The sequence below is a fragment of the Notechis scutatus genome, chromosome 3 (assembly GCF_049901735.1).
Source record: "Notechis scutatus isolate UNSWTSFEM ecotype Mainland chromosome 3, rNotScu1.2, whole genome shotgun sequence".
Classification (NCBI taxonomy): Eukaryota; Metazoa; Chordata; class Lepidosauria; order Squamata; family Elapidae; genus Notechis; species Notechis scutatus.
Genome location: NC_142011.1, coordinates 291,392 through 315,542, shown reverse-complemented (window position 1 = coordinate 315,542; position 24,151 = coordinate 291,392). Strand labels below are relative to the sequence as shown.

Sequence of the window (24,151 nt, the reverse complement as noted above, 5' to 3'; positions counted from 1 at the left end):
ACCAATTCCCCCACAGAGGCAGGCAGAGACCGATCCACATTGAGCAGATCCCTGGGGATCAACATCCTATTCTGGGATCCATTGTTTCCCAAATGGTTGAGTTTTAAGCATTGCCAACAAACAGGGAAGATTGTTACCTTTCAACAATGTTCAAAAAACAAAGTGCCAAGTTTAGCAATCAATACTGGATTCTACTTCTCGTTTAACTTAAAGAAGTTCAAGTCTTCCTAATTTTATACATACATACCTACGTGTCCCATTTGTAGCCCACCCAGAGTTACCTTGTCAGTGAAAGGGGGTAACACATTGAATAAAGGAATAGCTGCTCCCCCCACCCCACCCTTAGCCCCCTAGCTGGGTGCCCCCCCCACCCCCCCGTCCATCAGCGGCTGCCTCTGAATGATGCCCCCCACTATGCACCTGGCTTTGCCACCCCAGGATTTCATGTACGCCTCATCCCACGTGGCCCCCCTGCTGGGCCCCAAGTGAGTTGGGGATTGCACCCCCCCAACAAAGGAGCCCCCCCCAAGCATGAGGGAAGGAGTCCCAGCCAGCAGGTGTGCAGGAGCCCCCCTCCCCCCCTCCAGTACAACAGAGGCCTTACTGGCCTTTGGGCCTGTGGTTGTGAGTCACAGGAGGGGTGTGTCTGTGTGTGTGTGTATGCTGTCCTTGTCTTCTGGCAGGCCCCGTTCCAACATGAGGAGCAGGTGAAGAGAGATCTCGGCTGCCCACCGACCCTGGGAGGCAGCCGACGCACCAACCGGGTTCAAACACTCAGCAGATTCCCATGTTCCTCGGGGGTGGGGCAACTCCCTTCTTAGGGGTCCCTGGGGAAAAGTCCCCCACCCCACTTTTGCACAGGGTGGGGGGAGGCATTCCTCCTGCACCTGGCCATGGTTGCCCCTGGGGCTGAGCCCTCCAGAGCCCCCTCCTCCTCCTGCCAATCCCTGCACATGTGGCCATGTGCCCTATTGGCCTGGGGGGGCACCTGGGCTCGCCCACCGGCCGGGCTTCCCCGGGGCTGGTACCTGCGGGCTCCTCCCCCTGGTGGGCTCTCATCTGCTGCCTGGCTACAGTTATTCCCACTCAGTCGGATTTCCAGCTTTTCAGATCACAGGACCCTTACCTGCCCCGGCTGAATCACTAAGGATATTAAAGTCCCATAAAGACAGAAGAGAGAGCAAAACGGACAACGATGGGTTTCCTTTGGTGATCCATAACCTGCCTTTAAGAGGTCCACGATCCACGGAATCCACCTCCCCGGATAAGAGAAGGCACGGTTTGCCCCACCCACCCACCTGCAGCAGGAGGAAACTCCTCCATCCATCAGGCTGCCAGTCAACCTGCTAGAGGCCGAGAGGAGAGAGAGAGAGAGAGAGAGAGAGAGAGAGAGAGAGAGAGAGAGAGAGAGAGAGAGAGAGAGAGAGAGAGCAGGGCCTGGCCCAATGCCAAGACCCTGTGCCAGGAGGGGGGAGGTCCCAACTGCCCCCCAAGGAGGCCTCTAAGGGCCATCCAGAAGGTTCTGGGGCCTTTCAATCCATGGACTGGCCCACATAAGCAAGCGGAGCCCCATCCACAGGATGCCAGCAGCACACCAGACGGGTCCATGGAAACCCCTCCCTGCACGGAACCCGTCCCTGGTGCCCCTTTTTAAAAGAACGGCTCCCTCAAGGATGGAAGGAGCCCGGCTGGAGAAAGTGACTCCAAACCTCCTGACTGTCCCTCGTCCCTCCGGCCCTGGATCCAGGAATGTCAGCCGGGGCATCCCTGCTCGCTCTTCCTCCCCCCCGCCCGGCCTCCCCAGTTTTGCCATCAGCACCCCCCAGGAAAATCTCTCCTTTGCCTCCAATTATTGTGTTTTTTTGCCGATGGCTGAGATTTCACAAACTCCCCAAGCGGGGAAGGGGTCGACTTTCCAGGGGTGCCTCCAGAGTTAACTTCTCCTCCTGTTTTCGGCTGATGTTCCCTTAATTGGCTTCATATCTGGGTCATCCAACTCGGGAGCTAATGAGCAAAAGGTGGCCTCTAACAGGACCCCCCCCCCCAACCATCCTGCAGGCCTGTGTCTCTGCCCCGGTCAGTGAGCTTCCCTGGGGAAGGAGGCTCAGCCCCCCCCCCTTCCCTCCCCCCTGCCCCCCCGAATGCACTGGGAAGGGCCAGTCTTGCAGGCAAAATGCTTGGGGTTTTGGAAGGAAGAGAGGGAGGGAGGCTGTGGGAAGCTGCTTCTTCCCCAGCCCCAAAAATTCTCCCGAGAATAGACCAAAACGATGCTGCCAAAATCAGACTTCCGTAGTGCTGGATCCCGGCCTGACCTGGAGGCTTTTTAAGGACAGAAATAATGGGAGCTGGAAGGGTCCACCTGCCCTCCTCCACCCCAACGGCCTTTTCACGAGACCAGCCCCCATGACTGGCTGCAGCCCCCCTTGAAAACCCCCTCCCCTCCCCAACATGGAGAGGCTTAGCTAAGCAACCTCTCCCAGCAGGGGCTTTGGCCTCCCACCTGCCGCTTCATCTGGGCCAGCGGGGCGGAGGAGGACCAGCGCAGGCCCATCCCTGGGCGCTTCTCCCGAAGGCAAGTGGGGCTCGGGAGGGCTGGGGCACCACCAGGCGCTGGGGGGCATGCGGGGGTATTTTGCTGCCTTCCCCAACAGCGGGGGGCTGGCTTCAAGCCACCATTGTCCCAGTGCGATTGAGGCAGCCGTGCTCCGCAGAGGAGCCCAGCCAGACCCGAGCGGATGATGGGGTTGAGCTGGGCCTGCAGAGAAGCCGCTGCACAAAGGAAGAAACCTCCTGGGGGCTTCCGGAAGGAAACCACAAGCAAAAGCAACTGTAGAGCAAAGTTGAACTCGGAAGCCCAAGAAAACCGCCAAGCACTGAAGCGGCCGGGCGGAGGCGACTGTTCCCGCAGTTGTGTGCAGGCCAGGTGGTGGGTCTTTCTGGAGGAGGGGGTGGGGAGAAAGAGGAGGTGCTGCACCCCAACGGCTTCCAGCTGGTCAGCCTCGGACCTTCCTTTTCAGGAGGAGATGGGGGGGAGGTTGGCCTGCCTCTGGGGAGACCTCGGGAGGGACCGGGAGCCCTGAGGGTCGGCTGTCAGGCCAGGATTTAGTTCCTTGGAGGGGAGCGTGGCAGAGCCAGAACAGCGGTGGGGCCTCCCAGAGGCTTTTGGTGCCAGGGAGCCTGGCGGTTTCCTGCAGGCGCTTCATGACCCAAGTAGGTAGCATCATCAGTGCTAGTAGAGTGCAGAGCACAACCCGCTCCTTCCTAGCACTGATGATGTTCCCTAGTTGGGTCCTGAAACGCCTGCAAGAAAATGGCCGAGCTCAGAGGGCACCGGGAGCCCCCACTTCACGCCTGGGAGTTGGGGAGGGTGGCGTGGCGCAGGCTCTCCTCCCCTCCTCTCAGGGGTCAGCTGGTGTTGAGGGGGAGGGGAGAGGTCCACTGGGTGGGGCGCTGCAGGGCTCGGTACTTTCTCCTCTCTTGTGGGGCGTCTACCTGAGGCTGCTCGGGAGCTCACTGCGGTTCCACCTTGGCAGCTGCCCTGCAAGCTTCAGCCCGTCTGGAAGGCCCATGGAGGAGCTCTGCCACCCGAGCTGCACTGGCGGGCGGTTTGCCTCGGAGGGGGCGATCCCCACCCACCAAGCGCTGCCTGGCACAGGGCCTGGGTGCCCGAGGCAGCGCCCAGCTGGCTCAATCTTGCAGGGTGGGCACACTCAGGACTCCTTTAACTAAACAATGCCCTCTACTGAGACCCCAGAAGTGGGGCTGGTCCTCCGGAGGCCCCCCCGCCACATGCAGACAGCCCCCCTCAGCTGTGGTTTAGAAGAGCCGCAAAGCCTGTTCTTTGCCCAGGACAACCCCCCACCCACCACTTCCTTCGATGGGGGGGCTTTAAGCACTTTTTGATTTTAAACTGTCTTAGTGGGGGGGAGTAGAATTTACCTTGGCACCAGGTAAGTGGCTTTACTGTAGAGTCACCTTGTGTGAAATAGGCAGCCGTATGAATTTGATAGGTAGATCAATAGAGATGATAGATATAAAATAGCTTTAAGATGCTTGGATGCTGTGCTGTATACAGTGCGTGGAGATTTGCACCTCCGTTTTCAGCCCCCTCTGCCCCCCCCCCCTTCTCAGCTTCCGCTTCCACGGAGATGCCCGAAGTCCCGCGGGCCTCTCGATCCTGGAAAAGCTTCTGGGTGGGGGGGGCATGGGGCGTGTGCCCCAGAGTGGCACCGGGGGGGGGGGGATCCATTGCCTCCAACAGTAGTTCCCTCTCCAGCGTCCCAGCTTGGCTGACTGACATGCAAATTAGTTTAATTATTTCTTCTTCTAAAATAAATTATATTTTGCAGAGGCTGCAATATGTTGTGTCAGGCAAAATTACATTCAATATTTTTAAACTAATTGATGTCAGCCTTGAGAAAATGTGATTGACAGTAGCAAGGAAACAAGGCTGCTACCTAAATAGTTTTCTAAATTAAAATTAAACACGCCGTTTTTCTGCATTTCCTCCTGGAGTTGGAATCCATTAATCTGAGGACGCCATTCGGGAGGGGGTCTTGCCACCTGCTGGTCCCACCAGAAGGGCCCCGGGAGAGGGGGTCCTCCTCCGCAGGAGGCGCTGCAGGTGGAGGCAGGAAGCTACCCCACACAGGAGCAGGGGGAGGGATGGGGGCCCCTTTGCAGAGTTGGGGGTGGGGGAAGATCCACCTGGGGGGCAGGGGATGAGGGTTCCGTTTCACCCGGGGCCCCTGCAGGGGCCCTGGCCCTGAGCAGCCACCCACGGAAATCTGGGGCGTTGCTCCTTAGCAGCCAGAGTGGCAGGCGGTGTGTGGGTGAGGCCCGGACTGGTGCTGGGTGTGCATGTGTGAGCAAGCGGGAGGGGGATGTGGGGCCAGGAGAGGCTGGAGGGCTCCCCGCTTGGGCAGGGCCCCAGGGCAGCAGGGGAGAAGGGCTTCGGCCTGGGGCCCAGGCTCCCCACCAACTGAGCTGCTCCTGCAAATGGGGGAGGGGGAACATATTGGAAGATGGGAGGCACACCTGAACTGGGGGAGGTCCCACCAAGGGGCAGCGGGGGTGGGGGGGAGGAGGACTATAGCCAGCCCAACCAGGTAAGGCGGAAGGGGGGAGAATGGCCCGTCCAGTGCCAAGCCCCCAATGCAGGAAAACCTCTGCCCCAGGGGGCAAGAGCCAAAGGAAGCTGGCGAGGAGGAGGAGACACCCACCCACCCACCCACCCACCCACCCACACCCAGAGGCTCTTCCAGCTGGATGGGGCCTGGGGAGGCTGAGGGAGGCTGAGGCCCTGGCCAGGTGCCCCCTGACTTTCCTGGCCCTTCTCTTCTCAGGGGTGTGGGACCCCTGGGCGTTTCTCCTCCCCTCTTCCCTCTCGGCCCTTTCGGGCAGGCGGGGCAGAGGGCAATGAGACAGCGGCCCAAACTGCAGCTCTGGGTAAAGCTCCCCCTGCCAGAGACCCCCTCATCCCTGGACAAGCTCAGCCCCCCTCCAAAAGTGGGCAGGAGGAAAAGGAAGGGGCTGGGCATAGCCCCACCCAAAGTTAAGCCACGGCACTTGCGGCATCAGAATGGGGAGGGTGGGGGCTCCCTACGGCCAAGGCCGCCAGTGGTGGGGCTCCTGGTTCCTTCCGTGCTGGGGAGCCCTGCTGCTCCCGCCTCAAAGGAGCCGAGGCAGGGCCTGGACGGGGGGCTCCTCTCCCCTGCCAACCCCTCCCCTCCCTCTCGGCAGGCTCACCTTTGCGGCTGCCCTTCCCAGCCAGGGACTCAGACATAAATTGCACTTTAAATCCAATATCCGCCATTAATATTTCATGATTACAAAACGAGAAGGAGAATGTCAGGAGTGCCTGGACAACTAAAATGGATGAGTCAGATCTTCCTGACAGGAGAGCCGCCAGCCGCTGCCCGGGCACTAATGCCGCTTGACAGGCTGCTCGGCGGCTGCCCAACCCACTGGCCCCCCACCCTCCCAGCAAAGGACCTTGCCTGGGAACCAGACGGCCTGTGCCACGCAGGGCCTTCCCCCCGCCCCCGACTCACCTGCCTGCATTTCGGACCGGCTGGATGGTGGAGGGGCTGGGGGGCTGGGCCTGCTCCTCCGAGTGACCCCCGCTGCCGCCCTCGGTCCCGCCTGAGTTCTGCCTTCAGAGCAGGGCAAGACCCCGAAGGTCTCGGAGGGGGCAGGGGGCACCTTTTCTGCCTCTGCAAAGTGGACCAGAGCCTCTCGCGCCCCCCCCCCGACCCAAACGACCCCATTCCCTTGTCCTCCTTCACGAGGGAGGAGGGGAGGGAGGAGGCTTCTTTCTGAGCAGCCAGCAGAATCTGAGGCCCCTCCCGCTGGGCCTTCAACAGAGCAGCCAGGGGCAAGAGCCCCCAAGCCCCCGAAAGGGGCGGAAACTGTTCCTGGGGAGCCTGAGAGAGAGAGAGAGAGAGAGAGCAGGAGGCGTTCGCTGCTTGGGATGCAAAGGAAAAGCCGCTGGGATCCAAGCCAACGCAGGCCATGCAGGCCCGCCATGCTTCTCCACAAAAGGCCAACACGATTCCTGCTGGCGCCTCGTCTCAGGTGACCGGCCTCCTCCTGACTCGGTTCTGCACCAGCCAGACCCCGGAGTGGGCGGAGGAGGAAGTGGGGCAGAGAAAGGCAGAGACAGAAAAAGTGGGGCCCTCCTGGGGGAACGGGGGTCCCCCAAAACAGAGGGTGGGGCTGGCCAGGAGCAGCCCAAGAGGGGCTCCTGAGCACAGCTGGAGCGCAAGGGAAGCAGTTCGAGAGAAGCCACAACCAACCATTGCTGCTTTGGGGCGGGGGTGGACCGAGTGGCCTTCAGGAGGCCTGCTGAGGCTACTATCCTGAAGGGTCCCAACCAGCAGGGATGTGGGCAGCCTCTGGGCCAGACACCCCTTTGGCTGGAGGGCGACCTGGCCAGGGGAACCCATGGCAGGCAGGCAGGCAGGCCAGGGAGGGGGTGGCCACCCAGAGGTCTCCGGGGGCTGGGGCAGAGAAGGGCCCAAGGAGGGAGGCTGTGTAGCCTGCAAAGAGTTCGCATCCTCAGGGCGGGGCAGCTCCACCCTCACCAGCAGCAGGAGCAGCAGCCACGGAGTCCCCGGGCGTCTCCGGAGGGACTCCAGGTTCCCCACCACTGTTTGGGGGCACAGCCCCGGTATGTGTGTGGAGGGGGCAAGGCTGATTGCTCCACAACACGGGACGGTGCCCCCCACCCGCGAGGTGTCCTGTGTGGGCAGGCTCTGCCTGGGAATCTGGGCACTTCACCCCTGGTGGCCCAGACCAGGAGCCGGACCGAGGGCCCTGGATGAGGGCCTGGTGGGGCAGATCCCCTGCCCTCCTGTCAGTGGGGCTCCTCCCTCCCCCTTTTCCCACCTCCCATCCAGACAAGCCCCCTCCCCCACTTGCTTTGGCTGCTCGGATGATGAGCGAAATCCAGCAGCCACACCTGCCCCTTCCTTCCTTCCGAAGCGAGGAGCGATTGAGCGCGGCTTCCCGGCCCAGCTGAGCCCCAGAGGAGAGGAAGTGCCTGCCAGCCAGCGGAGGGAGAGGCAGCAGCAGCCGCAGCAGCAGCAGCAGCGGTGGCAGCTTCAAAGGAAGGTGGGGGAGCCCCCACCGGTGGCTTCCTCTGCCTTTGTTTGAAGTGGGGAGAGCAGCTATCACGTGGGGGGAGGGGCTTCCTCTTTGGGGAGGCAGGTGGGGAAGGGGAGGGAGGAGAGGGAAGTCCCTGCTGCCCCAGAAGCAACCAGGAAGCCTGGCTGGGTCCCTTGCCTCCATGTGCAGCTCAGAAGCACGGGACGCGTTGTGTGTGTGCAGGCAAACTCTTCCGTGGGGCACAGAGGTGAGGCGAGGGAGCCTGGCCTGGGCTGTGAGGAGGGTCTCTGGCTGTGCAGAAGTCTCCAGTTGGCCAAGGGCGGCTCCCCCGCGGCCGGAGAAGCCGAGGGGCTTGTCTCTGCTGCCAGTCCTGTCCTGGCGCCATCTCCCCCTGGCCAGCTCTGGAAATGACACGGGGGAGGGGACTTGGCAGGAGGCTGGCTGGGGGCAAAGGGGAGGCCGTGGGCTCCGGCTGAAGCAGCGCAGGGTGCCAGAAGGACACCAGCGCCCCTGAAGCCGCACCTGGAGGAGCCTCCCCTCCTGCACCCTGACCCTGAGGCCTGGTGAAACCTGGTTTGGCTTGTGAGGGTCAGACCAGGTGCTGCCGACTCCTGACTGGCCCCCCTGTCTGAGAGCAGCCCCTTCGGAGGTCCCGTGGGGGGCTTGGCAGAAAAGCCTTTGCTCTCAGCCTTGCACCCGGAACAGATCAGGGCGCCCAGCAGGAGCCCCTCCAGCGTCAAGAAGGGGAGAAGCGGCTGACGGTGCAGGCTCAGGGGGGCGGAGCGATTGCTGCCTGGGAGGAGGAGTTCCTGCTGACAAAGCAGCCATCAGGGGGAGGGTCTCTGCCACGCGGGGTTAAGAGCCGGCTCCCTTGCAGAGGGTTCACTGCCACGCCAGGGCAGCCATGCCAGGGCAGCTACAGACACCTCTGCAAACCAGCCCCGAGGGTCCCACAGAAGAGCTACCACCGGGGAGTGAAGCCCCTGGGGATTCCCACCCACCCCCAATCCCTGGAAGAGGAGGCCTTCCACCAGAGAGAGACCCCTGGGCAACCTGAAGGGGCTTCCCAAAAGGCAGCTGGACTTTCGTGGTTTCTGTTTCTTTTTTTCCTTGAAAACCTTGTTCGCTCCTGACTGAATGGTGGGGAAGGTCCTGAAGACGATCCTTGGAGGAGACGCTGCTAAGGGGGGGAAGCGCCCAGTTGCCTCTGGAAAGGCACCTCTGGGGCAACCATGACCTGGACGACGGAAAACCTCCGTAGATCTGGCCCACTGAGCAAATGGGGTCCCAGGGACCAAGGGCTGGGTTACTTGGATGGCGGACAAGATCTCTGTTTGACCCAAGTGAGGTAAACCAGATCGGGGGAACCTGAAACGGGATTCTCTGAAGCTTTGAGATGCAAACCCTGCAGAACAGAACAGAAGGAACCCTAGAGCTCTTCTAGTCCAACCCCCTGCCTGGGCAGGAAACCCTCTAGGCCACTTTAAGAGGCAAGGACACCTGGAGCAAGAGGGAGGTTTGTAGCCTTGTCATCGAGTCAATGAGGAGCAACAAACAGCGTCATCCTTAGAATCTGCTACTGTCCGACCGAAGAGAAAATGCGGATGATGCTCTCAAAGAAACGTGGTTGATTTGAATGAGTTCATTTTGCGACTAAAGCTTCCAACAGCCCCTCCAGGAAACGCCTGAGGCCTGGCCGACCCCTTTCTCTTTGGGAGGGGGGAAGAAGCCCCCGGAAGGCCAACAAGCCTCCAACAGGAAGCCTCCATTTAGGAAGGGGAAGGAGCCCTGAGGGAAACGGATGGCGCAATACCAGAGTCCTTAATTTTAAGGGGATTTTAATATGTGCCTCGGATTTCAGAATACCATTTTTTTAAATACATGGAGCTCTATGGCAGGAGAACTGAAGGGAAAAGAGCTCACCGATTGGTGTGGGGTTCCTTAAATAAGGAGATACTAAAAGGACAATCGCAAATAATTGCAACGAGAAATTTAAAAATGGAGTACAAAAAGGCATTGTGTCTGCACAAAAAGCTCAGAGAGGATCTGCCGGCCGAAAAGGATGTAGGCAGGCGATGGAGAGCCGGCCGGAGGGCAAAGTGTGGGCGGGGCAAGGAAGGCTCGTAATGAGTGACCAAAGGATGCTGAGAATGACAGAAAAGGGCTTCTCGAAAGGCAAGTCAGAGGAACAAAGGAAAGTCTGTGTATCAGCAGCTGCTTTGCAAAGGTGGCCAGCAGGTAATGGAGGAAATGCTGACCTGCTCCGGCTCCGCTTCTCTCCTGCCTCTGACGGGGAAGGAGACCAGATCTCCTGGACCGGATAAGCAGCCGCCAATCAGGCTGAAGGAAGAAGCAGCTGGGGGGTGGGGAAACCCACCCAGTGGTAGAAAAGTGGAGGAGGCCCAGGAGGCCACCCATGGAATTACCTTAAAGACCATGAATCAGCGTTAACAATGCGAGCCTCACCAAAGCTAGCGTGGCTTTGCCAGAAACCCCCCCCCCGTGCCCCAAGGGAGCCTGCCCTGATCCCTTTAGCCGGGAGCTGCCCGCACCAGATAGCTGGAATGCCACTGGAGGATTTTGTTTAGTTAGTTTAATTTAGTTTATTGTCATTGCACCTCGTACAACAACGAAATCAATCAAACACCACCTTCAGTGCACATCATGACCATGACCATGAAAATAAACACTCCACACATTGAACTGAAACCTCCCGACACCGCACCAACACTGCACTATACGGTAGAATTCAACAGAGCTCCTGCCCTGGGATAGAAGCTGTTTTTCAGCCTATTTGTTCTTGTTTTTATTATCCTGTACCATCTGCCAGATGGTAGTAGTTAAAAAAGGGGGTGCCCAGGATGAGATGGATCTTTGAGGATGTTTTGAACTTTCTTGAGGCAGCGGGAGCTATGAAGCTCTTCCAAAGAGGGGAGAGGGCAACCCAGGATCCTCTGGGCAATGACGTTGACCCTCTGGAGCGCTGTCCTATCTGCCCCTGTGCAATTGGCAAACCATACAGAGGTGCAGGAGTTAAGATACTCTCTCTGGTGCAGCGGTAGAAGGTCACCAGCAGTTTTCCATTCAGTTGTTTCCTGCAGGTGGGAATTCCCTTTTGACCAGGGATGCAACGTGAGCACCCCCAGCTCAGGTCCTCTTTTAGGGTAACACCCAGAAACTTAAAACTGGCCACTTGCTCCACTCGGTCTCCATTGATAAGCAAGGGCTCAGTTGCTCAATTGTGCCTGGCTCTCTGCGATGCCACAGACCACAACACACCAGCCCCACTACCCCGGTTCTCCCCTGTGTCCCCTCTGGGTCGAGGCTGCAGGCCTCATATACATCTCTTTCAACCGCAGCCGTCCGACGGAATAGCCCATGATTACACTAAACCCAGTTAAGTGCCAGCTGGATGGCCTGGTGGTGGTTGAGGGGATGCATAGCCGGCTCAAAAGCCCCAGTCAACCAGCCCCATCGGTCAAAGCAGGGCAAGAAGCCCTTGAGTGGCAGCTGTCCATTCCAGCGTATCAAGCACAGCAAGGACGGTTGAACGGGGGTGGGGTCTTCACGCAAAGGCTGGCCAGAGAGTGAGGAGGGGGCCTCAAGGTCTCTGCCCTCCGGGGATGCACAGGAACTGGAGTCAACCATGACAACTGCATTCACAGAACAGGCTCTCCACACACTGGACCGCAACGGCCTTGCACAACAGGCGGCCTAGCAGCCCGCTGACCCAACTGCACCTCAGAAGCCACTTAAACCTGCCGTGGGAACGGAGCCCTTAACAGACAACAGATAACCAGAGTTGGAAGGGACCTTGTAGGTCATCTAGTCCAATCCCCCACCCAAGCAGGAGACCCTACACCATTTCTGACAAATGGCAGTCCAATCTTCCTGGAAGCCCCCAAAATAGGTGACTGGAGAAGCCCCTGGTGTCACCTGTGCAGCCTTGCCCCCCCTGCCCCCCCAAGCCCCTCTGGGCAGTCCCTGGGCCTCCACAAGGCAATTTGCACCCACCCCAGAGACAGGAACGGGCCCTTCCCCCACTCCTTTTCCCCACAGCCTTTGGGGGCCCCTTTCAAGGAGGCAGAAGGGAAACCAAGCAGGAATGGAGAGGGGTGGGGAATCGGGGGGGGGGGGTCGGGGCAGAGCAGACACATCCTCCCACGTAGAGCTGTGTTGGAGGGGCACGATTAGGCAAGCGAGGCCAGCTGGACACCACTGGCACCCCCAGGGCCAGTCCTTCCGGGGAGGCTTCTTGCCCCCTGCCCCAAATCAAGGCGGGCTCTCAGGCCCCTTTTTGTTCCTGGGCTGATAAAGCCCCTCTGCCCCCCCCCCGGCTCAGCTCTCCCCTCACAAAGGCCTCCCGTGCGACCCCCCAGAGCCCCCAACCAGCTCCCCCCAGCCAGCTCACCAGCCTCCATGGCCAAGACGGTGATGTTGTACCAGCCAGCCGTCTCTCGATCCAAGCCCTGCCTGGTCAGGATGGCTCCAGTCTGGGGGTCGATACCAAAAATCTGCTCCGTGCCTTCGGGGGTTCAAGGGCGTACCTGGAGCCCAGAAGACAGAGCAGCCGTGAACTGCAGCTGGCCGGGCTGGGCAGAAGGAGCCAGGCAGGCAGGGAGGGAGGGAGGGAGGCTGGGCTCCGCTTGAGCGGCCTGGCATGGGCACACACCCAGCAGCAGTCTGGCACAGGGTGTGCCCGGGTCCTTCCATGAGCCCAGCTCATCAGCCCTCCTCCCCTCCCCCGCTGTGCCATGCCCTTCCTCCCCTCGGGAAGGCGCAAGTGGGGCTGCCAGGCCATGCCCAGAAAGCTCTCCCTTCCAGGTGGCACGCAGCCCGGCCAGGCCAGGCCGAAGCCAGGGAAGAGAGAGAGGCCGTTTCTGTCACCCCCTGACCCCCCGCCACAGGTCTCCTCTCTCGACCCCCAACCCACGTGCACAGAAGGAGTTCAACCCAAAAGGGCAGCAAGTGCTGCCCTCCCGGAGACAGGCGGTAGCAGGAGAGCACGACAGACAGGCAGGCTGCAATTTGGGGCTGGGGTCTCTCCTTGGCTTCATTGCTTCCGCTGAGCAAGAGCCAATAATGGCTGGGCTGCCAAGACTTCATCAGATGAAGGTCAGCACGGTGGGATGAGCTGCATTCCCCCCCCCCCACGACAGAGCTCCAGCTGGCACTGCCGGCTCTTTCGATGCCCGCCCCAGCCTGGTAGCCCCCGGCGGGCAGGGAGGCTGCGCCTGTCAGGCTCTTTGCCAAAGTGCCACTGCTATAAAGTTAATGGCCCGGAGGAAGGAGTGGCAGGGCACTCGTCAGATCTGCAGACCTGGCAACCTGGAGGGGGCACCGGGGGTGGAGGGCTCCTCCAGGACACCTTGAAAGCAGGAGAAATGCCAGAGGAAAGGAGGCAGGGGGCATGGGGGGGGGGCAGCCAGCAGGAGGGCCAGAGCGCAAGGCTTGCTCTGCCCACAGCCCTGGCGATGGGGCGCCAGTCCAGCTCACGCTGAGGGCAGCAACCACCTGGGAAGCCCAGCCTCTCCGTGTCCATAGCACGAGGGCTCCTGTGACCGACGGACGGACGGAGATCATGAATCCCTCAGGCAGAAACCCACTGCCCCCCCCACCGCCTTTCTGAAGGAGGCAGCAAAGGCCTTCCCGAACCCCCACCCACCCCGGAGGGGCCTAAGCCCCAGCCTCCTGGGACTGCGCGTGGAGAGGTGCAGGGCAGGTGGGCGGGCGAGGGGGCTGCCGGGGAGGGCCGGGGCAGAGGGCTCCTGAGAGCCATGGGCCCAGGGCTGCTGGCCTGCCTGCGGGGGTCTGGCCAAAGGGCCACCATATCACCCAGGCCTGCTGCCTCCCCCTCCCTGCAGAAGCCCCACCCACTCTCCCCATCCAGGCCGTCAGGTCCGGCAGAAGAAGAGGCAGGTCCTGCCTCTTACGGAGCTCCTCGGCCAGCCCCGGGGGTGGATAGGAGGGGCCTTTCCTGCCCACCCTTGGGAACCTCCTGGCCCCGGAGGCTCAGTCGGGCCGGTCTGCCTCCGAAGGGCTCTGCCTGGGGCTCCGGTCAGCATTTGGAGCGCGCTGGAGGGCTGGGCGGATGGACGCAAGGTTGGCCTGCTGCGCCCACTGATGCCGGGGGGGGGCCAAACTCAATTCCACTGAGGGCCCCATCAGTTTTGGGTTTGGCCTTGGAGGGCCGGTGGGGGCGTGGCCAGGGTGGGCGTGGCATGGTTTTATAAACCTATAAAAACAGGGAGGCTACATTTCTGTGATTTCGTGGTTTTTTTTAAAATACTTACTTGATCCCCTTATGGGAGAGAGAGGCCCGATCTAGAAACTGACTCCAGAGGAAGACCAGAGAGCTACAACATGGTCTTCACAGGCTGCAGGAGCAGAATCCTGCGAGCCTGAAAGGCAAAATATTTTATTTTTCCTCCCTTTTATAACTTCGGAGGCCAAAAGGGGGAGGGGTTTGCCCTCCCCCTGCCCTCCCCCTTTTGGCTAGCAGAGGCTCCAGGGCGGATCCTTTGCTACTTCCAGACCAGCCCTGCAGGCCGGATCTAAGCACCCCGCAGTAGGCCCTTGAGGTTGACACCCCTGCATTATGCTTTCCATTCGGTTTTAATCTGGTTTTAAAGGGGGTGTTGTTTTTGATTGATATTTGTGCAGGTTTCTTGGCCTCGTTGCTTGCTTGGCTGCTTAATTACATGAGCTGCCCAGAGCCACAACAGATAAATGACTATATAAATACCGAATGTCACCACTCTGGACAATCCCCGCTGGGCTTCCCAGGAGCCAATGCTGAGCACATCCCTGCTCTGCCCTTGACTGGCATTCTGCCCTCCTGTGCCCCCTCCCCCAGCAAATGCGAAGGCACAGGCCTCTTCTTTTCCTAATTGCTTCCTGAAATGGCTTTTTAACCAGCCTGTTGACTTTCCACTCCGCCAGACCCTTCCCGACCTGCCCTAAATATTTCAGCCGCCCTTTTGTCATTCGGAGCCTGAATAAGTGCCAAGAGGGCCCCCCCCCCCGCCTTATCTCCAGACAGGGAGGGAAAGGTTTGTGAGCCAACCTGAGGTGGCACAAACATCGAATGAACGAACGACTAAATAAATAAATAAAATGTGACAACCCTTGGCCAATCTTTGTGGGAGGTGGGGCTGGGCTCCTTGATTTTACTGAGCTTAGAAACACACACACACACACACACCCAGCACACCCTCCCTACTCTGGGCTAAGACTGACCGTGGGAGTCGGAGGCCCCCTGACCTGGGAAGAGGGGCAAGATTCAGATAACACAGGAGACCTTCCAGGCGACAGGAGACCTGGCTTCTCTGGCTGGCCTGCCTCGCAAGGCGGGTGCCAGGGGTGCCTCTTTTCAGCCTAATCACACAATTGTGTGTCCCCCCCGCCAGCCCGCCCCTTCAGGAGCCCCCGTCCTGAGGGTCTGGATGGCCACGGACGCCACCCCACACCGGGCATGGTCCCTTGCGGCCGCTGCACACACCGTGGAGAGGATCCCCCTCCTGTCAACGGGAGGGGGCTTCCTGGCGTCTGCTGTCCCCTCTCAAGACCACCCTCCGGGGCTTCTCTGACGTGGGGCTTCCGGGGTTGGGGTCTCTGAGTGTCCAGGGGGGGCTGCTGGCTGAACCCATCGGAAACCTCCACACAGCCTCCCCTTTTGTTTGACCTCACTTTGGCCTTGACGCACAAGGCCACACCCTTTGTAGGGAGCCTGGACCCCTCCCCATCCACCCTGGACTGTGGCCGAGTGGCCCATTTCCCTCTATGGCCCTTTGGGGGACTGGACCAAGCGGAGGAGCCAGGCCAGCCCCCCCCACGCGCTCTCTCTTCCGGGAGGCCCCGGTGCTTCTGCCGGCTGGCCTGGGGAACCCAGAGCCCATTAAACGGCTGAATGGGTGTTGGGGGCTTATTATTTTATGATCTTCCCTTTTGATGATGGTTGTTGTTCTTTCTTTTGCATTGGGCTTTGAGGTCCTTGTGAGTCGCCCCATGTGACCGGGGGCAGGGGCGGCGTATATGCTTTCTTCTAAATACATAAACAATCCTAAACGAAAGGCCACCAATGGAAGTCGGGGGGGCAGCTCTGCTCCCGCTGTCCAAGCCCTTCACCAGACCCGTGTCCGGCACAGGGGCCGGCCCTCTCCACTCCCCCAGCCCTCCCCCTGGGGGCAGGAAATGACGGGACTTACCGGACGGGTCTGCTGGCCGCATCGGGGTCCACCGCGGAGACCACCCCCACCAGGGAGCCCACCAGCGCATCCTCCTGCACTTCCAGGGGGCCGCCGGGAGGCCGGAACTCAGGGGGCTCGTCCGCGTCAAGCACAGAGACCAGCACGAGGGTCTGGTCCCGGAAGGTGTCCAGGCCCATAAAGCGGGGCTCCGCAAACTTATTCAGGGCCTCCAGGACCACGGTGTGCACAGCCTGGGCCTCGAAGTCCAGAGGCTGAAAGGAGGAGGGAGGGGAGGGGGTCACTCTGCCCTCCTATCGCCTCAACCCCCCACCCCCGTGACTGACCCCTGGCATTGGGAAGGGGCCCCACGCAGGGCAAGGGGGGTCTGTCTCTCCCATAGGCCCCTCCCCGCACCATGGCTGGGGGCAGGTGCTCCTACCTCCCTGGGGGGTGAGGCTTCCGGTCCCGAGTTCGGGGCTCACCTGCTGCAGGGAGATCAGGGCTTCCTGGGTGTTGCTGTCTGTGGCCACCAGGAAGGGCCCCAGGGCCCCCTCCTCCTTCATCTGGTAGGCCATGTCTGTGTTCTCCCCGACGTCGGCGTCCTCCGCCCTCACTCGCCCGACCAGCGTGCCCACCGGTGCCGTTTCCACCATGCTGAACTGGTACATCTCTGGGGGGGCAGGGGGCAAGAGAACAGAAGAGCTGAACCCTGATGAAGGGGAGGGGGCTCCTGCCTGTCTTGCCCCTTCTTGGCAGGAGATCAGGGCCTGCAGAGACCGCCCCCGGCCACCATTCAAGACTCCCCAGGACCCCCGAGCTGCGCAGGGGTGCGGGTGGCCAGGTGCTGTGGCCGTGGGGGTCCTGGGCAGCAGCGGCCCCCTCCCCTCCCCGGAGCCCAGCTCTGCTGTGGTCACCCCCGCCCCTCCCCCGGCTGAAGCCTTACTCTGGGGGAAGCGAGGGGGGTTGTCATTGACGTCAGTGATGACGATGGTGACGGTCGTGGAGCCTGAGAGGCCCCCCAGCTGCCCCGCCATATCCGTGGCCCGGACCACCACCTCATAGCGGTCCTGGGTCTCCCGGTCCAGGTTGGCCACAGCCGTCCGGATCACACCTGCAGGAGGCCAACGGGTCTGTGAGGGGAGGGCGCCCCCCAATTGCTGGCCCCCTTTCTGGCCGCCCTCCCTTCCCAGAAATCCCACCCGGCCCACCAGAGCTCCATACAGCGCAGAGCCTCCCTCAGAAGGACGGGGGTGGGGGAAGGGCATGAGCCCAAGGGGTGGGTGGGTGGGCTTGCTGGAGGCCCCTTTCCTGGCCATCGTCTGCTTGGGGTCCCTGCAGGGCCTCCTCAGCTGCCCAGAGCTCTGCCCCCGAGGAGGGCCAACTCTGGCGGTCTCCTCTGGAGGGGCCCCGGAGCCAGGCGGGAGGCGAGGGAGCCTCCCGGACCACTCCCTCTTCTGAACGGAAGGGAAGGGGAAAAGCAGGGAAAGGGGGGAGCAGGCACTGGGGCCCTGCACCCCAACGGGGCTGGGTTCCTTTGGGGGCTGCTGCCCTGCGCAAACGGTGCGGGAGTAAAGGGAGGGGCTGATGAGGGTGGGGTCTTGGGAGGCGAGTCTGTTCTTGCAGCCCACCAACCGGCCGGACCCCTTTAACTGGGGGGCTCGCCACCTCCGTCCAGGAGGGAGGGGGGTTCTCACCGGCGGCAGCAAAACGTTTGCCTTGATCTTGCAAGGGGAACCAAATCAAGGCAGGAAAATGCCCCCCCGCTCGAGACCAGAGATTTGGGGTTTCTGGTCAGAACAAGCCGGGAAGGTTTCTCGGCTCCTCTGAATGGCTGTGCTGAAGAAGAGAGTGCCAGGCGCTGGGACAAAGGCAGCTGCCCTCAAAAGGAGGCGCTTCCGGAGTAGGCAGGGAGGTTACCGGGGCCTGGGGGTGACCTTCCTGCGACACGCTGGGCCCCAAAGCAAGATCTACCGGGGTGGCCTGGCTGAACTCCTTGGAACCCAGCCTGCAGGGGAGGACGGTGGCCTCCACCGGCTGCCCAGCCTGCCCGCCTGGCCCTGGGGCCCCACAGGCCCTGAGGGGCAGCACAGCCGAGAGACCCAGCTGCCTGGCTGCAGCCCAAAGAGGGCCCGGCCGGAGGGGCCAAGAGCCGCCTTTTCCTCGGGCCAGAGGAAGGGCCCTCCGCGTGGACGCCACGGCCAGAGAGGCCCAGCGGGGGGGCTTCCAGGCTCTGCCCCCGAGGGCCAAAGGGCACCCAGGGGGCCCAGACCCAGGAGAGAGGCAGGCAGCCAGGCAGGCAGAGTGGGTGGGTGGGGGTCTCCAGGGCACAGGGAGCCCTCCAGCCCAGAACTCAGCAGGCCCACCTGGAGTTTCCTCCTCCTGGCCCGGGGAGCTGCCTCCCTTTCATTGGTTCACTCATTGATTAAACGTATTTCCACCCCCCTTCAGTCCAAGAACACGCCTGGCGGCTTGCGCAGAGCAGGAAACGTGGCTAAAACCCCCCTGGCAGGAATAAAAGCAACTCTAAGGGCCATAAGAATAAAAACTGTCGAATAGACAACTTAGAGCACAAATAAAATACAGAGGAGCGAAGGCGGCCACCTTTGACACTCCGGGTTCTCCAGTCGCTGCTGAGCCAGGTGGAGAAGGCGGGGGAGGGGGGAATGCAGGTGGGGCCCCCGGCCCTTCTTGGGCCCACAGGCCCCTCCAGCAAAGGCCTGCAGGACCTGGGCTGGCCTGGCTCCCTTCCCAGCAGCCACAGCCGGGAAGAATCTCAACCGCCTCAAAGCCCCCCCCCCCACTTCTGGGTGGGCGGAAGGGTTTAAATTAAGTAAGATGCGGAGGAGGAAAAGGGGGAGAGCAGCCTCTGCTAGAACTGGCGCTGCCTGGAGTCCATGCGAGAGGAAGGAAGGGAAGGAGGGAGGGAGGGACGCCCCAAGCAGAGACCCTTCCCGCTGCTTCCCAGCAGGGTCCCTGGGCTGAGGGAGGCCCTGGAGCAGCCGTGGGGGCTCCTCCACCTGCAGCTAAGAGCGTTGCCTGGGCCTGGGGGAGCCAGGGACCGAGCAGGTAAAGGCAGCTGCTTCCCCCACAGAAGCCGCCGGGAACAGGCAGTGTGTAGAAGCAACCTGGTGCATGGGGGCTCCAGGGCCAGATGGGGGTGGGGCAAACCCCCCCCCCCCGCATCTGGGCTGGGATGACACTTAAGCCAAAGCGGTCCCATCATTAGCTAATTGCCTCCAACTTATGATCTAGAGAATTGGGAGCTTGCAGGTGGGGGGAGGGTTGGAGGCCCGTCTCGTGGTGCCCTCCTCCCTCCCCCTCAAGACAAGACGAGGCACAAGGGCCCCCACCGCCTGGGCCTGGCGCGGCTCCCCTTCAGAAAGTACCAATTGGCCGTCGCCGCCTGGCCCTAACCACTCCAGCCCGGTGCCCCTGCGGCAGCTGACCCACCGCGGGGGTTCATGCTCGGCTGTCCCTCCACCACTGGCTCTCCTCCCCCGCCCTGGTGGGAGTGGCGTCCACCCTGCTCAGCCTGGTCCGGAAGGGTGCTGGTGTGCGGGAAAGGCCGGGAGCCTGGGCCAGGAAAGGCAGCCGAGGGGACGGTCCAGGAAGAGACGTAGCCTGCAGCTGGAGGGTCAGGAGGCCCCGAAAGGCCCCCCACCAAGTTCCGGAGTGGTGAGGGAGACGGGGAGGGAACCAAACTTTCAGACTTGCAAGACGGATGTCAGATGAGGGGACTCTGCCTTACTTCACCTGAACCGAATCCTGTCCATTTACAAACTCTAACTATCCTCCCGCCTCCGTCTCCAGCCCAAGAAGGGTCTCCCCTGGGCCTGTGGCCCCGCCCACCAGGCACCTGCGGGCCTCCCTGCCTCTTCCCTGGCCCTCCCTGGCCGCTTCTCTTTCCCCAGGCCCCGCCCGCAGGCCCTCCAGGAGCCTCTGGGAAGCAGGGCAGGCGGCGGAGGGGCACTGCCCCCAGGGCCGCTATGCACACGGGCGCCTCCCAAGTGGGCACCCCCCCCCTCCTGCACTGGGGTGAGGGTGTCGCTGCCCTTCGGCTGGCCACGGGCGCACCGTGCAGCCCAGGTCCTCTTGGGCCTGCCTGGACGTGCAGGAGAAGAGAAACCAGGTCAAAGTCAAAAAGGAAAGATGCAAACAGCTCTCGTTATCATATATTACAAAAAATGAGTGTGCCAGATTTTATGGCTCCTTTTACAGCATTAATGATCACGATGGCTCTGCCAGTTAAGCTTCCGATCCGGGCAATTAAACCGTGAGCTCCAGGCCCAGGAAGGCTCGGCCCAGTGCATGCCGGGAGATGCTCTCAGCACCAGAACAGAGGGAGGGGCCTGGGGGCCCAGGAGGGCCCGGCTCGCTCAGGCACTGCCCACCACTTGGCTGCTGGGCCAGGAAAGGAGAGCCCCCCCCCCGCACACATACACCGAGCGGGAGCCTGCAGGCAGGACCAGCCAGCCAGGAGAAGCCGCCCTCCCGCCTCACCTTGAGAAGGGAGGGGGGCAGGAAGGGCGGGGTCTCCAACCCGCTAGTGGCCCCCGCACTCTCCCCTTGGCCTCCCATCCCTGGAGCAGTCAGCAAAAGCTCCCAGGCTGGCCATGCCTGGTCCCAGGGCACCTTTCCCAGGGCTCTGCAGCTGCACCCACAGGCTTCCCACCGCCCGGGCGTGGGAGGCCCACGTCTGGGGAGGCCTTGGGAGGGAAGGGCCAGCGCCTCAGCCCAGAGCCTCGGCCCATTCGTGGGGGCGCAGAGCCCTGCTTCTCAGGACAGGCTGGGACAGGTTGGGGAGAGGCAGGCCAAGCCCTCCGTCCGGCCCTCCTGCCTTCTCTGCTGGCTCGTCTCTCAACCACCCCTGCCCCACTGGGAAGGCAGCCCCCCCACCCCCGACCCCCACCTCTGCGTCCAAAGCAGCCTTTTCTACCTGGGCCCGGCTGGGGGGGGCTGCCTGCTGGGCCGGGTCTCCCCAGAGCGGCTCCCACCAAATGGTTCCCAAGGGAAAGCAAGGACAGCCGAAGCCCAGGGGGCCCCTCTCAAGGGCCCCTCCCCTCCCAGCCCCTTCGGTGGGGCAGCGGCAGCTGAGAGCTCCCAGGCCTCACGGGGTCTTTGCCTGGGAGGGAGGAGAAAGGCCCCCCCATGGAAAGGGGGAGAGCCCAGGCCCAGAGGGGAGCCTACCCTTCCCATGTCCCCTTCCGGGTGCCAGCTGGCCACGGCTGCCCCACAGGACCCAAGGAGGTCTGGGCCCTTCTGGGTCCCCACCTGGGCTGTTCCCCTTAGGAGACAGAGAACACCCCCCCATCGTCCCCCCCACCTCACCCGACCCGTGTGGCTGCCCCTCCCTCTGGCCTGGGGCGCCTCCCCCACCTTCACACCTGGGAGGGGGCTGCTGCTCTCGAGGGCTGAGGGGCTGGGACCGAAGGGGGATCCTGCCCCCCCACCTGAGCAGCCCCTGGCTTGGATCCCGGCTATTTTGAGGGGTGACATCAGCTGCTCGGCTTCATCCCAGACAGATTTTGAGGGCAGCTTTATTAGCAGTTATTAAAGGACGGAGCGGCTTCCACTGTTCGTTCATTAAATATTAATAGAGCATTTATAAAGCAATCCTTAATTTAAAGTGTTACCTTTAATCAAAGGCCTCATGCTAACCAGCCAACTCTGAGAAAGTGGGGGGGGAAGCTGCCCGGCTGCCTCCCACACATACCCCCCCACCCGCCAAGAGGTTCGGGGGGGGGGATCTCAGAACCAGAACCAGCTGCTCCCAAGGGGGCCCGGCTGCAGAGGTGGCCAGGGGTCTGAGCCACACACGCCCACATCCAGGGTCCTGACTGCTCTGCCCAGGGTGCCCGGAGCCCTCCCTGCCGGTCCTCCCGGGGGGCCCACGGGGCCACTGGCCTTTACCGGTCTTGCTGTCCACGGTGAAGTGCTGCTCCCCCTCCAGGACGCTGTAGGCCACCCGGGCGCTGGTCCCGTAGCTGGGGTCGTCTGCATCGGAGGCCAGGACCTGCAGCACCGAAGTCCCTGCAGGGAGCCAAGGAAGGCCGGGTGAAGGGCCCACTGGTGCAAGCCCCCCTCCCCCTCCCCTTGAAATGGGGGGCAAAGGGACGATGGCCCTCCAGTCTGGCCCCACAGAGCCTGTGAAAGCAGCGGGCGGGTCAGCCTGTCCCCGAGATCTGACCTCCCGCCCCTTCTGGCCAACGGGGGAGCACGGGGGATGTAGCGGGTGGGAAGGGTCTGGACAAGACAGGGGCGGCAGAGGTTAGGGTTAGGGCCCCTGGGAGAGCACCCAGGAAGGGAAGTCAGAGGGTAGGACCGGATGAGGAGGACGGGACACACGGCCCATCGCAAGGGCAGAGCCCCCCGGAAGAGGGCAGGAACCCCCTGAGGGGGCTCGCCTCGGGCATCCAGGAACCCACTGCTATGCCCAGCGTCGGGCCTGGGCTTCGTGGCCGGGCGTGTGAGAAGGATCCCGGGGTGCCAAGGGGCCACCAGCCAAGCCCCAGCCAACCGGGGGATGCGGAGGCTCAAAGGGCCAAGGCAATCCGGGGCTGCACGGGGGATGGTGCTCCCATCGTGCTGCTTGGGCTGAGTGAGACACCCACTTTTGGGCACACAGAGAGGCTGGAGCCGGTTCCCAGGAGACCTGCCAGCAGGGCGAGGGAAAGCCGCTCTGGGCAGGGCCGGCTTGCCAACGGGAAGAGTCTGCCCCATTCAGACCTGTGTGCAACCTGAGGTGAACCTGCAATGGGGGTGAAATGGGGGCCCCATCTGTGCCTCCTGCTCTGTTGTTTGCCCCCTTGTTTCCCCCCCCCCCGCACCCTCCCTGGGAAGCTGCTGGCAAGAGTTGTTAATCCAAGTGTGGTTGGACAGTGGAGTGAACTCCTGGGTGGGGCTTCCACTGCCTGGGGCAGAAGGGCCCCCCTCCTCCTGCTCCATTTGGGGCTCCTCCTGTGCACCCCGGATTCTGATCCCTGCAAACCCTGGGCAATGCTTTGCCAAGGGGGACTGGCCCTCCTCCCCACCCTGATGGACGCTTGGGAAGCCGAGGAAGATGATCGGGGGGGGGGGAGTTGATGTAGCTGCCTGGCCGGGGGGGCGCTGTTGCTAAGCCCCTCCACTCGCAGCTGTGGCCGCATCTCCCGTGGCCGTGGCTTGCCCAGAACCGGTGGCTGGTGCTGAAGGAAGAGGCTGCCCAAGGACAGTGCTGGGAGGGACTCAGCTGCTGCTGCTGCAGTTAGCAAGACCAAGAAAGGCAGGGAGATCAGAGCTGCCCCCCCCACCCCCCCACCCCCCGGCCTGGCTCCAGTCCTGCAAGCCCAGCTTGGCGCTTCCTGAGTCCCCCAGAGGCCGCCGGGCACAGGGCAAGGCTGATGCCCAGAGGGCCTGGCCCTTGGTTCGAAACCTTCCTGCCTCTGGTGACGCCACCGGGGGCGCAAGGCTGGTCAGCGGTCTGCTTCAGGCTCGCCAGACACCCAGGCCCACCCAGGCCGTAGTGGCAGGGTCGGGATGAGCAGTGGGGCTGCCAAAGGCTATGCCGGATCCAGGCCGGGGGCAGAGCGCAGGGTCAGAGCGGGGTGGGCACCCGGTTAGCCCCATCGCCTGAGCAAAAGAAGCGAGAGGAACGGTGCCCGGGGCAGCCACGCCCGCAGCAGCAGAGGCCGGGGGAGGAACGGCTGCTGGGTGGGGGGCCCCAAAGAAAGTCAGCTTCACAACGACCCTCTCCTCCTGGGGGCGAAAGAGCAAACTGGGTGGGAGAAGCCCCGAGAGCCCCATATGGCCAGCCGTGGGTGGGCCAGGAGACCGTTTGGCGGGCAGGCAGGGTCTTCTGTGGCCGGGCACCACCGGGACTCACCGATGGGGGAGAGCTCAGCCACACTCCCGATGTAGGGCCCCCCCAGGAACTGGGGCTCGCTGTCGTTGATGTCCTGCACCTTGATGACAAACTCCGACTCAGGCTCCAGCAGCTGGTTGGTCTGGCGGTCACGCGCCTGAGCCCGCAGCGTGTAGAAGGTTTTCCGCTCGCGATCCAGGCGCTCCATGGCATGAATGTCCCCCGTCAGCTCATCGATCAGGAAGATGGTGCCGGCACCTTCCCCGGAGATGGTGTACTTGATGGAGCCGTCGCCCTCGTCGGAGTCCGAGTGAATCTGGGGGAGACGGCGCAGGTCAGGCCGTTACGACTGGGGCTATTGAGCACACAGTGCCTGCCCCCTCTGCAGCCTGGGAGAGGACGGGCACCCGCCCACCTCAGCCATCAGGGCTTCCTGGCTGGAAGGGCCACCCAGGGCTTAAAAGAGGGGCCGCCTCCCAGGAAGCGGAAGCCGTGAGGACCCCAGAGAGCCCCC

The 24,151-nt window shown here is 62.3% G+C and overlaps 1 protein-coding gene across 1 annotated transcript in view; it reads right to left on the bottom strand.

The window, feature by feature from the left end:
- The window catches only part of CDH22 (cadherin 22), a 41,191-nt gene that overhangs the window by 6,236 nt on the left and 10,804 nt on the right, over positions 1 to 24,151 (bottom strand). Inside the window, 6 exon segments of the mRNA XM_087959018.1 lie at positions 12,020 to 12,141; positions 15,816 to 16,069; positions 16,280 to 16,467; positions 16,741 to 16,908; positions 21,708 to 21,827; positions 23,659 to 23,953. Coding sequence (XP_087815144.1) covers positions 12,020 to 12,141; positions 15,816 to 16,069; positions 16,280 to 16,467; positions 16,741 to 16,908; positions 21,708 to 21,827; positions 23,659 to 23,953 — 1,147 coding nt within the window.